The sequence below is a fragment of the Ovis canadensis genome, chromosome 3 (genome assembly GCF_042477335.2).
Source record: "Ovis canadensis isolate MfBH-ARS-UI-01 breed Bighorn chromosome 3, ARS-UI_OviCan_v2, whole genome shotgun sequence".
Taxonomy (NCBI): Eukaryota; Metazoa; Chordata; class Mammalia; order Artiodactyla; family Bovidae; genus Ovis; species Ovis canadensis.
The window spans coordinates 127,751,755-127,768,944 of NC_091247.1; the positions used below are offsets into that span (position 1 = coordinate 127,751,755).

A 17,190-nucleotide genomic window follows, 5' to 3' on the forward strand; every position below is an offset into this window, starting at 1 on the left:
CATTATATATATACATATGTGATGTAGGGAGAGACTTAGCAATCTTCTATAAAAATGTGTCTGATATTTGTATTCAGAAAAAATTCAATAAATTCCTTTTTTAAAAACATGAAAGCATTTAGTTTTTCACTTCCTGATATGAAACTATTCATTATGGACCTTACAAACTGTGATTCTCAATTCCAAGGGTTATTGAAAACACAAGTTAATTTTAGGTTAAGAAAATGACTACTGTGTATTTTCTCTCACTATTGAGATACACTAAAACGATGTTAACTTATTTCTATGTGTCACTACTAAATATTATATATAATCCTTTAAGAGCAATTTCATGGTCATTTATAAAGTGAACAAATGGGTTTCCTTATTTTCCAAATTATTGAGTTATTTCCAAAATTAAAGGTAATTAAAATTACTGTTGCTTGAGAAATAAGGGTAATGACAAACTGAATAGTAGCAGGGTAGATATATACTTGAGTATTTTTATTTTTAACTGGATTTCATTATAGAAAGCAAGATAGCCATCTAGTATCCATCTAGTATAAATCCAGCCATCTAGCATAAAAGCGAGGACATTCTTTCATGATAAGTTGAAACAAATATGTATGAAACCCAAAACAAAACGTTTTGTTAGATCATTTTGCTCTATATTCATACTGTTATGAAACGATGCCTGATATTAACTTGTGTGAGTCAGCATGACAATCACATAATTTCAACGGATAAAAAATTTATTTTTAATATAGACAGGCAACACACCCCGAAAGACAAACAATGTCACATAAAAGAATGCAACTATTCCTTTTATTATTTCGGACCGGTTACACCTGAAGAAATTGTTTGTATTTTGTACTTGTCACATCAAGTTATTAAACCAATCAGATAGTATGAAAAGAAATAGCCTAATATTTAAAAGAAATCTATATCACATTAAAAGGTATTCCTTTTGTCTTGAGAAAAATACATTTCAATTAAAATAATAATCCTACCTTGAAAAATTAGAAAACAGCCACAGATATATATTTTGTCATGTACAGTAGGTGTTTAAATAAATATAAAAATAAAATTTTAATGGATTAAAATAGCTTCTACACACCAATGAAAGGCCATTTATTTATATTTTTAATGAAAAAGAGAAAATAAAATAGTTAAGATATTTTAAAGTTATTTTGTGTGTCTACCACTTAAAACCGAGATCTATAAAATATTTTTTATTAAATGCAGGGATGCAGTGAAAAACACCATAATTTAACCACTGATGCTTTTATAAAGAAAATATTCCCATTGTTTGTAATCGGTAACTCTGTGAATTAAAAATAAAATAGAAAATAGTACAGTAACATTTTTTCATAATGACACTAAGATGTAATCTCTCTTCCAAAGGATTTATAAGTAGAATTGTTAATGTTTTAAGTTTGCTAAAATGCATATTTATGTATAAAATGCACCGGTATCATTTGCCATGTATAGAAATAAATTTTTTTAAGTTATAATCTTCTAAAATTTAGCAATTCAATTCCAGAATTGAGTAGGGGCAAAAAGACTGATTAGAAGCAGTAAGGTTAACAAGACAGACAAGTAACAAGACAATAAAAAAATGTTGAGGGAGGGAAGTTAGGTAAGTACATATATAAATATATGCTAAGCCAGAATATAAATGCTCCTTTATGAAAAATACACCTAAAATAATTGTGGGTTCAGAGATAAATCATTACAATGGTTGACTAGAAAAACATGTTTCATAGAAAGAGATAACACATTGAAAAGCTTGAAATGGATGGTATTTCAGTATATAGCAGATGGAAGAAAAAAAGAGACATTTCAAGTGGGAGAATGAACAAGACAGTCTGTGAAAACCTGTCTTGTTACAGGGGAAAATAGTCAGGTTTTGTTTGCTATTTCTAGCTTCATATAACAATTTCATAGCTAATCTGTTAGGTTACTCAAGAATTTATAAACATTTTATTTTAAAGCTTCTATAGATAATTAAAATGATACAGTTTCTATCAAGTTCTAAATTTAGAATATACATTCTCATTTAATTTTGCATTGCTCAGTATCCAGAGATGCTGCTACTGCTGCTAAGTCGCTTCAGTCTTGTCCAACTCTGTGCGACCCCATAGACAGAAACCAGCCAGGCTCCCCTGTCCTTGGGATTCTCCAGGCAAGAATACTGGAGTGGGTTGCCATTTCCTTCTCCAATGCATGAAAGTGAAAAGTCAAAGTGAAGTCGCTCAGTCGTGTCCTGACTCCTAGCAACCTCATGGACTGCAGCCTATCAGGCTCTTCCAACCATGGGATTTTCCAGGCAAGAGTACTGGAGTGGGGTGCCATTGCCTTCTCCAATTCAGAGATGAGGGTACTGCATTTTAGTATTTTTATTTGTATTAATATATTATTCTAAATTAGAGATTTACCATGGTAATTGATGATTTAATACTGTAATGAATCAAAGGCACAAATACATTTGAATAACAACAGAACAAGTTGAAATTGTAATATGATTTTAAAACTCAATAGTCTTGCTTTTGGACAAGCGTTTTTAACATTATTTACTGAAAAAATAGAAGAATTAGCCCTTAGAATGCTTCATTATGCTTAATTGTATAAAATCAGACTTTGTATAAAATCAGGCAAAGTTTCTAAAATGCCATTATCTAGTTCTATTTCTTACCAGATTTGGATTTAGATAATTAATCAAATTATATAGCAGATAACAATGTTCTTTTCATTATTTTCTCACTAGAGAATAATCCAAAGAGATCCAAAGAGATTACTTTTGAAAAACAATACTACAACTGTTTTATCTTTGATGATGATCTTCTGAGTTTAATCCCTAGAAGAGAATAATGAATATGTCAAGAGCTTTCCATCGTACTGAATGATTAATGAGATATTAGGCAAATAAACTTCCCCTTCTTAAATGACTATTTAATTCTCTTCTTATTTCAAATTAAACCCATGTTTGTGTTATTACTTATTATCATACTTTCCCTACAGTGGAAATGCCTACTTTTCTTACCATGCAACTTCAGATAAGGCATTTACCATGTAACTACAAGTAAGGCCTTCAGCAGAATCTTAGTATGAAAAATGGTAACATTAGATACTCCCCAAAACTGAAATATTAAGAAAATTCTAAATATCTTCCCAAAGGTTGGCAAAATGTCTGGCGGATGGAGAAATTTTAAAAAAGATTAGGAAACTGAGTGAAAACATATTGTACAGTAAGCATAAAGATAAAAAGGAAAGAAATGAGAAATACTGAGAATCTTAACCAATATCCACATATTAAAACTAAGTAAAATAATCTTTCTGTCTACTCACATGTGGCAAAGTTGTTAGCTAAAAGAAAAATGAATTGCAGCTGTATTCATGCAATAGTACAACAAAACAGTTTTTAATATGATTATGTCATGCGTTCAATAGTAGGAAATAAGTCAGGGAAAGAAGGAGATAAGAGAGAGAAAGAGAAAGAAAGGAACTTCCTAACTAAAAACCAAGCCTCTTCTGGCACTATAATGATTGTCAGTCAAGACAGAATCTAAATCATCTATCCAATTTGTTGGATACTTACTTTCATGCTGGAGAGTGGCTAGAGTAGAGCTACTTTTTTTGTTGTTTGTTTGCATCTTAGATGAAGGACCATATAGACAATCTGAATTAAAGTGTAGCAGAATAAAAGGTTTTTGTTCACGTGAGTTCCTATCTCTTTCAGAGGAAAATACTAATATTTATGGGTGTTTTTTTGTGTGCGCCAAGTTGCTTCAGTCGTGTCTGACCCTTTGTGATCCTATGAGCTGTAGCCCTTCCAGTGATACAGTGTTGAAAACTCTATAACAATACATCTTAATTTTACATGTTCACGTGTATAGTTTCAATATATTGATGTCTAATATTAAGAATTAGTTTGAAGTTTGAATAAATCACTTCTCATAGAAGCAGATTATAATTCACATCAAATTATTTCTGTTATATACCTACAAGCTATTTTTGCTGCATTCCTAATAAACAGCTCATTGTTTGAACTTGTAATAATTAGATAACACTGGAACTCTTAATTCAAAAACAAACCAACAAACAAAATTCTCTAGTTCTTACTAGCCACTGAATTCCTTAACATTATTTATATTTTCCTCCAGAGTGGAATATTTAAAATTTCCTACTAAACTAAACAAACACAAACAATATTAAAGTAAGTCAGAGTGAAGCCATTTAAACTACGTTGACAGCAGCACCACATCTCCTGCAGTTGTTTCCGAGTCCTGACTGTGGTTAGAGCTGATACCAGTGTCTGAGTCTGTATCATTTGTATACATGTTAAATACTCTTTGAGTAAAAGGAGAAACCACCCCGTTGCTGGTGGGCACCTCAGATTCCTTTCCTCTGTTTTCCTTTAGCTGGCACTCATCTGCATTGCTGATATGAAGGGAATCGAACTCCTTGGCGAGGAGCTCGTATTCCTTCGCTTTCATCTGAAGCAATGAGTCACTGTATTTAATCTCCTTCTGGATGCCACTCAAGTGAGAGTGGATTTTCAAACCAGCTTTCATGCTTTTCTCCAAATCACACTTAACACTCTCTAAATTAGAGCTTTCAAGTTCACTGGCAGCTGCCCCTTCTGCATCTTCATTCATCTCCATGCAAACACTTTTTACTTCTTTCTCTATTTCGGCAGAGAGCTTATCGATGAGCTTTCTGTAGTAGGTCAGTCGTTCCTCCAGCTGTACAATTCCATCACTTTCTCTCAGGTCCTCCAGAATCTGCCTTTCATCATATTCCAAGCCTAGCTTTTGCTCAACTTCACTGAAACCGGGCATCAAATATGCATCCTGGACATAATTTTCTCCATTATTTTCTACCCGATCAAGATGAAATTTAGCTTCACACTTTTCAATTTCCAGATCCAGCTCTTTCATTCTCTTGACTTGTTGATTAATAGTGTGATCCTGGGAAATAATCAGATGAACTAATGTCTCCATACTGTCTCGCTCTTGGGAAACTGTGTCCTGCTTAATTTTAGCCAGTTTCCGGAAAGTTTTCCTGACTATTCTTTTTTGTTTATCTGGTGGTAATGTCTTCATGTAATTTGCTGGGCTGAGCTCCCATAGTTTTTCTGTGTTTTGCACTAATTTGGCTTCAGCTGTCCGCCACAAGGGAACTGGAAGAAAAGCATCTGCTTTAACCAAAACAAACTGCATATTAGGCTGCTCGTCTCCCCACGCTTTCCAAAGCTTCAGGATTCTAGTTAGGGGAGGAAGAACCCGTTCAGAGCCTCTCCACTTTTCTATGATGCAGTAATCACTGGGCTTTCCCAGAAGAAATCGTTTCTCCCCAAATGCAGTCTCGTGTTCCTCAAGCAAAGCCTGGATGACGTCGGCAGAGGTGGTGCGTTTGGTTAGCCCACAGATAATCTTCTCTTCTTGGCAAACCCAAACCACAATTTCCTTCTCTTCTGAATCCATTTCTTTAGTTGGAGATCTAAAAGAAAAACAAAGTACATTATACTCCTGTCATCACTGTATAAACTCAGAAAGATGGTTTAATTTTAATACCCTCTCTAAATCTTACCCTTAGCGAGAGATGCATTTTGAGGTGAGACGACATAATCATCAGATGTTTTATGGTAATAAAGAAAATTTAAGACCATGAAAAATATCTTAGTTTTCTTTTTAACTCCTATTGGGCTCTGGAACAAGCAAATTGTCGTCAAAGATAATGGAGGCTATTTTATCTTTGAAAGCCAGACACAATATAACTGCAGTTCGGATTACTAGAGTTAAGATAATAATCAAAGTGGTGATGAATAAGAGGTAGAATAAGACTATTCTGGGGCTTCCCAGGGTGGTGCTAGTGGGAAAGAACCTGCTTGCCAATGCAGGAGACGTGAGTCGCCGGTTCAATCCCTCGGTCAGGAAGATCGCTTGGAGGAGCACGTGGCAACCTACTCCAGTATTCTCGCCTGGAGAATCCCATGGGCAGAGAAGCTACAGTTCATAGGGTCATGAAGAGTAGGACACAACTGAAGTGACTCAGCATGCACACCCGAGACTATTTTGCTGGAGACATTGGACTAGGGAATAACCATGGAAATGTAAACAGAATGTTAATAGAGTAAAATAATAGAAAATAGTCCATTATTGAAATTAGTGATTACTTCATCCTGCAAATATTTACTGTATGTCAACCATGTGCCAGATATGCCTAAAGATGCTAAAGATATAGCAATAAGCCAGGGAGACAAGGACATGGACATAAATGTGTGATTAATATATGGTAGTGGTAAATGCTAGGAAGAGAATTAAAGAGGATGAAGTGATAGAGAATGACTTGGAAGGTCTACTTTATTTAGAGAGCTCGGGAGAGACTTCTCTAAGAAGGTGACATGGGAATTGGAACAAAGTCATACAGTTAGTAGTGACAGAGTGAAGATTCAGCCTAAGCAAAAAAGCTGACTGGAGTGTACTCTTAATTGATGCACCGTAAAAACAAGTTTACGAGTTTAATGGCTTAGACATGTGGATTAAATTGGAAGAAAAATCATAAACTACTTCTTAAAGAGGAACTTTATCACATAAATTAGCTTTGATAGCAGTGGAACCATAATGCCTCATTAGAGCACCCAACTGGTCAAGGAAGGACATTTCCCAATAGCCAGCCATGGAGAAAAGTATGTGGAAATGTATTACCTTCTATGCCTTTTTCTTATTAATCTTGTTCCTGCTTTCATACAGCAATAAAGGATTTTGACTGGCCTGGATGCCTCCCTTAGTTGACAAAACTCTCATAAGTATAAAAGCCCTACTGCTAACTCCTTAGAGTAATGCTTACGTCCTGTTCCATTTTCTAGATGGGAGATATCAGTTCTGGGTCTGTAGCTAAGGATGACACATGACTTATAAACACTTCAGCTCTACACTGCACCTGTGAAGGCTGGAAAACAGGGATCAGGGAGTCTTTATGTACGCTAGAATAATAATGACATACATGAGAATTCCCCAGTTCTTCCATGATCCCTGCTCTAATTGGGATTCTCTTGTTTTGGAAGGAGCAAGGGCTTATATGTTATGGCTTCCACTAGAGACCTGATAGTTTTCAGCTCATGTGGAGGATATAACCCTAACAGTCATTATGCACAATCAAGAAAGATTATTATTTCCATATTATATGAGAAATTGAGTGTCTTTATTAATAGTCTCACAGGCTAACTGGTTCCAAACACTTAAAAAAAAGTTTGCTCTAAATGTTCTTTTAGTTTCTTGAGTCAATTATTCTCTAAATATTTTGAGGAATTTTTATTATCATCATTCAAACCAGGTAATTTTCAAAACTTCTGCCACTTGACTGAGCATGTTTAAAAGTAATGACCATTCTTTATTGAATGTAGGCAGTAAATCTTCCTTCCATACCTAGTATAAGCTTCATTATGTTTAATTCTACTTTATAGCAGGCTTAGGATTTTGCAAACTATGTTTATTTTATAGTATGGCTCCAATCGAGTTTTTATTCACTCATTCATTTGACAAATATTTGCTGAGCATCTCTTCAGTGGTTGATACCATCATGGAAATGTGAATCACAGAAATATTTGTATGATTTATAAAACATTTGCTGTTTAGTTACTAAGTCATGTTGGCCTCTTTTACCACCTATGGACTGTAGCCCGCCAGGCACCTATGTCCATGGGATTTCCCAGGCAAGAATACTGGAGTGGGTGGTCATTTTCTTCTCCAGGGGATATTCCTGATCCAGGGATAGACTTGTCTCTTGCGTCTCCTGCATTGGAGGGGGATTCTTTTTCCACTGAGTCCCCTAGAAATCCCAATATATAAGTATACTGCATCTATAATTATGTAGTATGAAAGTATGTTAGTTGCTCAGTCGTATCAGACTCTTTGTGACCCCTTGGACTGTAGCCTGCCAGGCTCCTCTGTCCATGAGATTTCCCAGGCAAGAATACTGGAGTGGACTGCCATTTCCTCCTCCAGGGGATCCTGATCCAGGATTGGAACCCAGGTTTCCTGCGTTGCAGGTGGATTCTTTACCATCTAAGCCACGTAGGAAGTCCTTATTACTATATACACAATATATACTTCATAATTATTTAGTATATATTATGACCTTTCCCATACATACACTTAAAAAAATTATATATGTATTTTACACTTTATTAAACTTGATATTATTGAATATATCCAAAGATTCTAATTAAGTATTGTTTAGTTTGGGATCCAGATTGCTGGGAGAAATATCAATAGCTTCAGATATGCAGAAGACACCATCCTTATGGCAGAAAGTGAAGAGGAACTAAAGAGCCTCTTGATGAAGGTGAAAGAGGAGAGTGAAAAAGCTGGCTTAAAGCTCAACATTCAAAAAACTAAGATCGTGGCATCCAATCCCATTATTTCTTGGCAAACAGATGGGGAAACAATGAAAACAGTGACAGATTTTATTTTCCTGGGCTCCAAAATCACTGCAGATGGCAACTGCAGCCACGAAATTAAAAGATGCTTGCTCTGTGACCAACCTAGACAGCATATTAAAAAGCAGAGACATTACTTTGCCAACAAAGGTCCATACAGCCAAAGCTATGGTTTTTCCAGTAGTCATATTCTTGGCTGGAGAATCCCATGGACAGAGGAGCCTGGTAGGCTACAGTCCATGAGGTCATAAGAGTCAGACACGACTTAGCGGCTAAACCCCCGCTACCATGTTTGGATGTGAGAGTTGAACCATAAAGAAGGCTGAGTGCCAAAGAATTGATGCTCTTGAACTGTGGTGTTGGAGAAGACTCTTGAGAGTCCCTTGGACTGTGAGGAGATCAAATCAGTCAATCTTAAAGGCAGTCAATCCTGAATATTCATTGGAAGGACTGATGCTGAAGCTGAAGCTCCAATACCTGATACGAAGAGCATTAGAAAAGACCCTGTGGCTGAGAAGGACTGAAGGCTGGAGGAGAAGGGGATGACAGAGGATGAGATGGTTGGATCCCATCACTGACTCAATGGACATGAGTTTGAGCAAGCTCCGGGAGATGGTGAAAGACAGAGGGTCCTGGTGTGCTGCAGCCCATGGGGTCGCAAAGAGTCGGACATGACTGAGAGACTGAATAACAACAACACACTCTGTTTATGTTTTCAAATAGTTTATAATCAGAAAATATGCTTAACAATTATTTACGTATATAAAAGAAAGTAAAAAACACTCATAGTACCACAGTATCCATTTTTATCTGATGCTTTAAATTCTTTTTTGCCTTCTGAAACATTAACAAGATTTATTTGTAAAGATTTTCAAAAAAGGAATAGCAGGAACAATACTTGATAGTTTAAAATATGATTTCATCTTAATTTTCACTAACAACTCATTTTCACTAACTAATTCATTTTGAATTCTGAGAAACTATTTTAATGTATGGAATTTATTCATAAATTTATTTATTAATTTATAATTAGAAAAATTATAAATTTTTCTAATCTTCTATACTCATCATTGTAATACTGATATATATATATATATATATATATATATATATATATATCTGACTCACATTTCTCACAAGATTCCTTCAAATATCAGAAGGAAGAAGAGTGCTTTGAAAATTGTGGAAAATGTACTGGGTAAATATAGGTTATTAACACTAATGGTAAAATTACTGTTATTACTTAATGATGAGAAGGGTGCAGTATTATTCAGTAACATTACTGAGCTTGCTACAGTAGTTAACCGTATTATTTCCAAAATATTTTCCAATTTATCCCACAATATTTTTTACCTGTTTTCAGCTAGTCAATATTTTTGCATGTACACTTCCAATATAACACAACTATTTATCTAATAAAAGATGTTTAAAAGGATCATTAATATAATATTTGGATCACAGATGAGCTGAGAATCTTTTTAATCTTTCTCTGATTTATAACTCTCTAATTTTAACACTGTGCAAATAAAGTTTATTACACTGAAAATAAATCTATACATATATTTTATTTCATCTGACTACTCTTCTATAACTATTTCATTATTCAGTTTTTGCCTTTTAGAGTATCTTCTTCAGACAATTAAGAAAATTTATATGCTAAATGAAACTCTTCAGCAACATGTGTTAGCCTCACAGGTACTTTTCCAGATTTATTCTGAAATAGAGTGAAAATTATATATGAGGATTTTTGCATTCACCCTGTATTCAATTATGAACTTAAAAATGTCTCCACTGATAATTAGCTTTAATACCACAAAACACAGAGAATTAAGATGAGTTGGCTTGGAATTACGTATGCAAATTCATACAACTAAATATTTCTTCAGCAAGTTTCCATTGAGTAACTATGGTGCATAAAGCAGTAGGGAATAAATCAACTATTTAAATCTGGAAATCTTAAATTTTAAATAAGACATTTTAATGTCAAATTGAAGATCCACAACATAAGTATTTACAGAAAAAAGATTAAGTGTGAAGGCAGAGAAAAATAAAGATAAATAGATAATATTTGGCTACCTTTATTAAGTTGTACCAAAAAAAAAATGAACTTGGGGCCTAGGAGAATAATTTTAAAAATGACATTTCTTCCTAGTATGGTAGACATTGAAGTTTAATTGAAACTTGATGTATAAAATTTATCAGGACAAATATTTCATATTGAGCCCTACTTAAAAAAAATAAGAATCATTAAAATGAGAAATTATTAAGAATAATTACACTATAAAATATGCTAAAACCCAGTATATGTAAACTAGCAATCCATGGTATTTATAAAAAATATTTAGATCTCTGAATGCATTTTTCCAAAGAATCTACATTATAACTTTTTATTTCCTAGGCCAGCCTGGAAGTATGATACTAACATAATCCAGCTGCCATATATAGGAGTGATTATAAGTGAAACGCTCTTATTGCTCAACTCTGCAGAATCATATTCCATGCTTGGAAATCAAAAGTTATACTTTTATCAGTTTCAAGCAATTGGTAGAACCTCTGTCTGCAGACAGTGATGGAAGTCTCCAACAGGTTGAAGGATACAGACCTGTGAAGCTTTACAGTCATGTATCTCTTAGTGTTGCCTCATTGCCCAAAGACTGTTCTGTTTCTTTTTATTACCATTGCTTATTATGTAAACTGAACACTCTCCTTCTAAACCAGTGGTTCTCTACCAGCGGTGATTTTGCCTGAAATGTGTGGGGACATTTCAGGTTTTCACATTAGGGTCTGGGGATGCTAGGAGCATGGGAATGATCTAGCCTAAAATGTCAACAGTGGTGCTGTTGAAGAACCGTGTAATGCATGCATAAGTGGGCTCATTGCTTAGTCATGTCTGACTCTCTGTGACCCCGTGGACGTCCACCAGGCTCCTCTGTCCATGGGATTGTCCAGGCAAGAATACGGAGTGGGTTGCCACTCACTCCTCCAGGGGATCTTCCCCACCCAGGGATTGAATCTGCATCTCTTGTGGCTCCTGAATTGCAGGCGGATTCTTTACTGCTGAGTCACAGAGGAAGCCCGTTGAGGAATCTTGATCCATATATACAAAGAAATATACTTTCATCACAGCTTTGTCTATTCTGTTTTTTCTTACATCTTGTGGAGAATCTAACAGTATAATATATTAAAACAAAAATAACAAATAAGTGAGACATTTCCGAAATAAGTGATGCAAGTTGGCATTCTACTGAATGGATTGCCAATGGAACTTTTTCTCCTTTCACCCTCATGGCCAGTCTTTATGATTATTATTATTAATCCTGCCCAACTGGACTTCCTTCAGTTAGTCCCAGAACTGGTCCTAAAGAATACTGATAGCTGCATTAAGATGCTATAGAAACACAAATGTTCAGAATAGGATTAATTTTAGTTCAGGGGGAAAAAGCCAAACTTGCATTCATAGATTTCATTAAGAAATAGTAAATCTTCCTTCTTCATTAAGAAATAGTATTTGAATATCTGACCATTAAATGGGGAATGGACAGTAGGAAGAAAAGATGTGGGGATGAAATAACAGGACAGAAGTGGCCAAGGAGACTAGGGCAGTGCCAGAGGCATGGAGTGGGTTGGAAGTCAGCAGAAAGGGTTTCATGGTATTTCTCCCTTACTCTTTCTTTGCAGGTTTATGCTGCCCTGTGACAGAGTGGACAACCAAAGACCAGAATTAGGAATGTAAGTTTTGAGACACCTTCAGTTTAGGAGAAGTAGTCAAGATAATATCTGCAGTCTTTATAGGACCAAAGGGAAATTCTCAGAGATAACCAGGGGAAATGAGAAAAAAATATAAATCTATCACTTAGTTAAGGCTGTGGACAGTACAGGCATGTATGACATGCCTAGACAAGTTAGAAAGTATCTCTAAAAATACCCTAGCAATAAAACTACACTGAATATAACATTTTCTTGCTTTCGTTATTCAAAGGCACCCTGGAATATAATACTGTCTTGAAGTCACATTATTCAAATGAATTGGAATACAATACTGTATTTTTAAAAATCTGGTTATTTGTGCTTTTCTGATTGCTGAATACAAAACAAAGGTTGCTATTATTCTAAATTTTATCAGACTTTTGGCCAAACTAAGATATTGTCTTAGTATTTTTTTTACATGCAGTTCAAATTAAGTGAATGCTTTCCAGTCAAACTTCTCATTCTATAGAGAAGTATGAATTATCTCCTTAATATTTCCTAACACATAGTAAAATTAATTCCCTTTGAAATTTTGATTAAACCTCAAAATATATTTAAACTCCTCAGAAGACAGACATTTATTTTTCCCTGATATCATCATGTAGTTCAAAGCCATAGCAAGGACCACAACCAGTATTAATACAACATATGTTATTCATTTATGTATCCTATAATAAAAATAAGAATACAGAGAAGAAAAATACATGTTGCACTGAGATTCTGATCCAGTACAGAGAACAGATTTCGATGCCTCATAATAGTCAGATTTTTCCACGGAAAACATAGATGCCTGTGGAATTATAAAAATCCTTCTTATGAAGTCTGTTCTCAAAATATCTTGACCAAATAAACTATCACAGGGAACTAGATCCAATCTGTAGAACTCTTCAGTGTATAACCCACTACATGTGACATTCATATTTAAAACAAGTCAGTAAATAACACTTGGAGACAGACTAACTCAACAATGCAAGATTCAGAACTAATGATTAGGAATGGCAGCTATAATACAGGAATAAAAGAAATTCAAATTCAGGATATTTATCTCAGGCTCAAATCTAAAATAACCTTGTAGAAGTTTACATTGTCTTGAATAAAAGCATATAATTAATTAAAGAATAAAGATAGGTGAAGATAAAGGGCAAGTTTACTAAATCACATTCTATGCCAAAGATTATAAACTGGTATTTTATCTTACAAACACAACTCTATACCAATTACGAAGTTTAAAATACTGAGGGATGCCATAAGTAATTAGTTTGGGTAGTCAAGGTTTAAATTACATGACACATCTCTTTTCAAACTAAAAGGTCAAGCTTCCAAATTTAATAGCATCTTTTCCCAATAATCAAAATTATCACAATCCAAATACTGGTTTGGCCATAACATCTTACAGAAAAACTCAAATGAACATTTTATCCAATTCACTACAATGAGTTTAGCTAATTAATTAGCTAACATCACTACTATTATGTAAGAGAAAAATTTATATTTTGTGTACTATAATTGGGTGGCTTTGTAGTAAAGAGAAAAAGAATGACCCAAACAGAAATTTCAAGACAGACTGGTAAAGATAAAAGTTCAAATATATGATTGAAAAAAAGTTCTATGTAAATCAATTGAATCTATCCTGATAACTAATATGCTAGTTATTCCCCAAATAAATTGTCCATTTTGAATTATAGCATATATATTTTTATAACTTGATTCAACATTCATTTCTTAACACATTACTAACCAGAGGCATTAGTTTCTGCAAAAAATCCCCTGGTCAATCATGTGTTAACAGAACTATGAATTTAAATTGTGAATAAATGATGAGGGTAAAATTCTATAGAAGATGAGATGATCTTTAAGTTCAGAAATGCATTATATAGCTAGGGAAGGAGAAAAGATATGCTTAGAGAGAAAGAGATTTTAAAAATTCGAGACCATCTTAAATATTATTGGAAATCATGAGATATTAACACATTCTGTATAAAAATGCTACAAAATTTTTAAAAAAGCAATAATAATCAAAGTTAGGTAGTATATAATAAACCATAATAAGACATAGAAGTTGACCCCAATATCTTCAAGACATTCTCAATTCCCATAACCCTTTAAAGTCAAATTAGGTATAAGAACCTCATGAGATTTCATTTGGGACAGGATCTTGGATCCTGGATCTAAGATCCTTTGATCTTATCTGTGAGGAGGACTCTTTCAGTTTATTACTTAATATGATGGTGTTTAGGCTGGATAGTTAAGGAACAGATACTTAGAAAATAAGTCAGGTGACTGGGGAAAAGAACAGTGGGGTGTGTGTAAAAGGAGACATTAGATAACAATAGCTCACATTTATTGCATGCTTAATATGTGCCAGGCATTGTTTTAAGTGCTTTATATATATCAACTAATACAATTCTCATCACAACCCTATCAACTATGTCCTGTAATCAAATTCATTATAAAGATTAAAAATCTGAAGCACAAGAAATTAAGAATTTGTTCAATACCACCCTCAGTTAGTATGTGGGAGAAAATACAGATCATGTAGAAATAAGGAAAATAAGAAGAATTTGGATTAAATGAGTTAGAATTGAATCCATATTGTTGAACTCCCTATTGCCTACTACAATAATCAACATATTTCATTAAGTTTTCTCTCTGGAAAAAGATACTAAATCTGAGTCAGATATAGTCATCTACTGAAGAGGGAAAAGAAACCCCAACTTTTGCGACATTATGATAAAAGTATTTTATATATTTACTTACTACCTGCTTCTATACATTGTCAATACATACAGGATCATCTATTAATGTGATATTTAATGGCTGACTTTCTTGGAAGTCTGGAGGTTTGTCAGTACACAGACTCCTAATTCTTTCACCTGTTTTAAGAAGCAACTATAAAATTATTTTATAGTTCCTCTAGTAGACCTCTGGGTAAAATGCTAAAATGCACATTCAATTCAGATTTTTTTAAAAGTACTTTATTCATCCCAGCAACTAGAGAGAATTAATATTTTTTCTATACATATGCTACATTTTTAGTAAGTTCTAAAGCATGACATGGTCCCTAATTATTTAAAAGCTATATTGAGAACTTCCCTGTGATCCAGTGGTTAAGAATCCACCTGCCAATGCAGGGTACACAGGTTCAGTCCCTGGTCTGGGAAGAGTCCCCATTCCACAGGGCAACTAAGGCTGTGAGCCACAACTGCTGAGCTGGTGCGCTAGAGCTCACACTCCACAACGAGAGAAGCCACCACGATGAGAAGCCCACTCGCCACAACTAGAGAGTCTGTGCACAGCAATGAAGACCCAGCATGATCAAAACTAAACACATTTTTAAAGCTATATTGACTTTCAAAATCTATTTTGTTTGGGCTATTTTCTGTACTTAAACATTGATCACCTTAATGCACCATGAAGGCATGTGAAGTAAAGCAAATATACTATTGATGGGATTCAATACATGATACTTCAAAATATGGTACCTTAAGTATTTTAAGCGGAAGGAGTTCTAGAAAATGGGAGAAAGGGGGAGTTCACGTGGACATTGCATCCAAGCCTCTCCCCTGAAAGTGATCCTAGCACCCTCAGGTGAGAGATGCCCTTCCTATATCTGAAGGAAAGGAGCACTCTTATCTCTGAATACAAAGTGAAGAGAAGATTCCAAACAGACTCCATTAAATTTCTCCCAGTTTACTATACTTTGTATTCTTTGACCTACCTACCACACTTCTCCATGACTGTGCATTCTTCATTAAACCTAGCATAAACCAATTGGGATTTAACCATTTCTTTAGATCTTCATTTCCTAAAGAAGGCTCCTGTGTTGTGTAAAACTTACAATAAATCAATTTGTCAGTCTGTTTTTGGTCGTTTAATTTTCAGAACCAGGCATGGAACTTAACAGGGTCAAGGAAAACTTTGTATTCCCCTACACTACCCATAAAATTAAAAAAAAAAATTATTAAGTGACAATTTTGACTCTGTAACGTTTACACACCTCAGTTCAGTCGCTCAGTCGTGTCCGACTCTGCGACCCCATGAATCGCAGAAGGCCAGGTCTCCCTGTCCATCACCAACTCCCAGAGTTCACTCAAACTCATGTCCATAGAGTCAGTGATGCCATCCAGCCATCTCATCCTCTGTCGTCCCCTTTTCCTCCTGCCCCCAATCCTCCCAGCATCAGAGTCTTTTCCAATGAGTCAGCTCTTCACATCAGGTGGCCAGAGTACTGGAGTTTCAGCTTCAACATCAGTCCTTCCAGTGAACACCCAGGACTGATCTCCTTTAGAATGGACTGGTTGGATCTCCTTACAGTCCAAAGGACTCTTAAGAATTTTCTCCAGCACCACAGTTCAAAAGCATCATCTTCGGTGCTAGGCTTTCTTCACAGTCCAACTCTCACATCCATACATGACCACTGGAAAAACCATAGCCTTGACTAGATGGACCTTAGTCGGCAAAGTAAAGTCTCTGCTTTTGAATATGCTATCTAGGTTGGTCATAACTTTCCTTCCAAGGAGTAAGCATCTTTTAATGTCATGGCTGCAGTCATCATCTGCAGTGATTTTGGAGCCCACAAAAATAAGGGAATGGTTTACACACTTCAGTTCAGTTCAGTTCAGTTCAGTCGCTCAGTCGTGTCCAACTCTTTGCGACACACTTAGACACACACAAAACAAAGTCTGAACAAAACTAAAATTAATGAAGCAGACAAATGGTGAGGAATCTCTCTGCATCCACAAGCTAAAATAACTCTGGTTATTTTACCCAGAGAATAACGCATGCCCTCTGAAGTAACATTTTTGAGATCATAGTACTGCAGTCTCAGGAAGAGATAATCACAGATCGATCGTGTCAATCACAAATAATACAAGTCCTTGCTTAGGCTGCTATGCAAACTTGGATTACTGTTTTGATAGATAAAGCATGAAAATAGTGCTATCAAATAGTTTTCATTAAGCACAAACTATTTTATTCACATAGTTTTAAAACTAGAGTCCTTCAGAAAATTAATCATTCTA

The 17,190-nt window shown here is 34.9% G+C and overlaps 1 protein-coding gene across 1 annotated transcript in view; it reads right to left on the minus strand.

The window, feature by feature from the left end:
* Positions 1–710: 710 nt before the first annotated feature.
* RASSF9 (Ras association domain family member 9) overlaps positions 711–17,190 on the minus strand; it is a 34,466-nt gene continuing 17,986 nt past the window's right edge. The window contains exon 2 of the mRNA XM_069580647.1: positions 711–5,481. Coding sequence (XP_069436748.1) covers positions 4,221–5,481 — 1,261 coding nt within the window. The 3' untranslated portion in view covers positions 711–4,220. The remainder of the gene's footprint in view (positions 5,482–17,190) is intronic.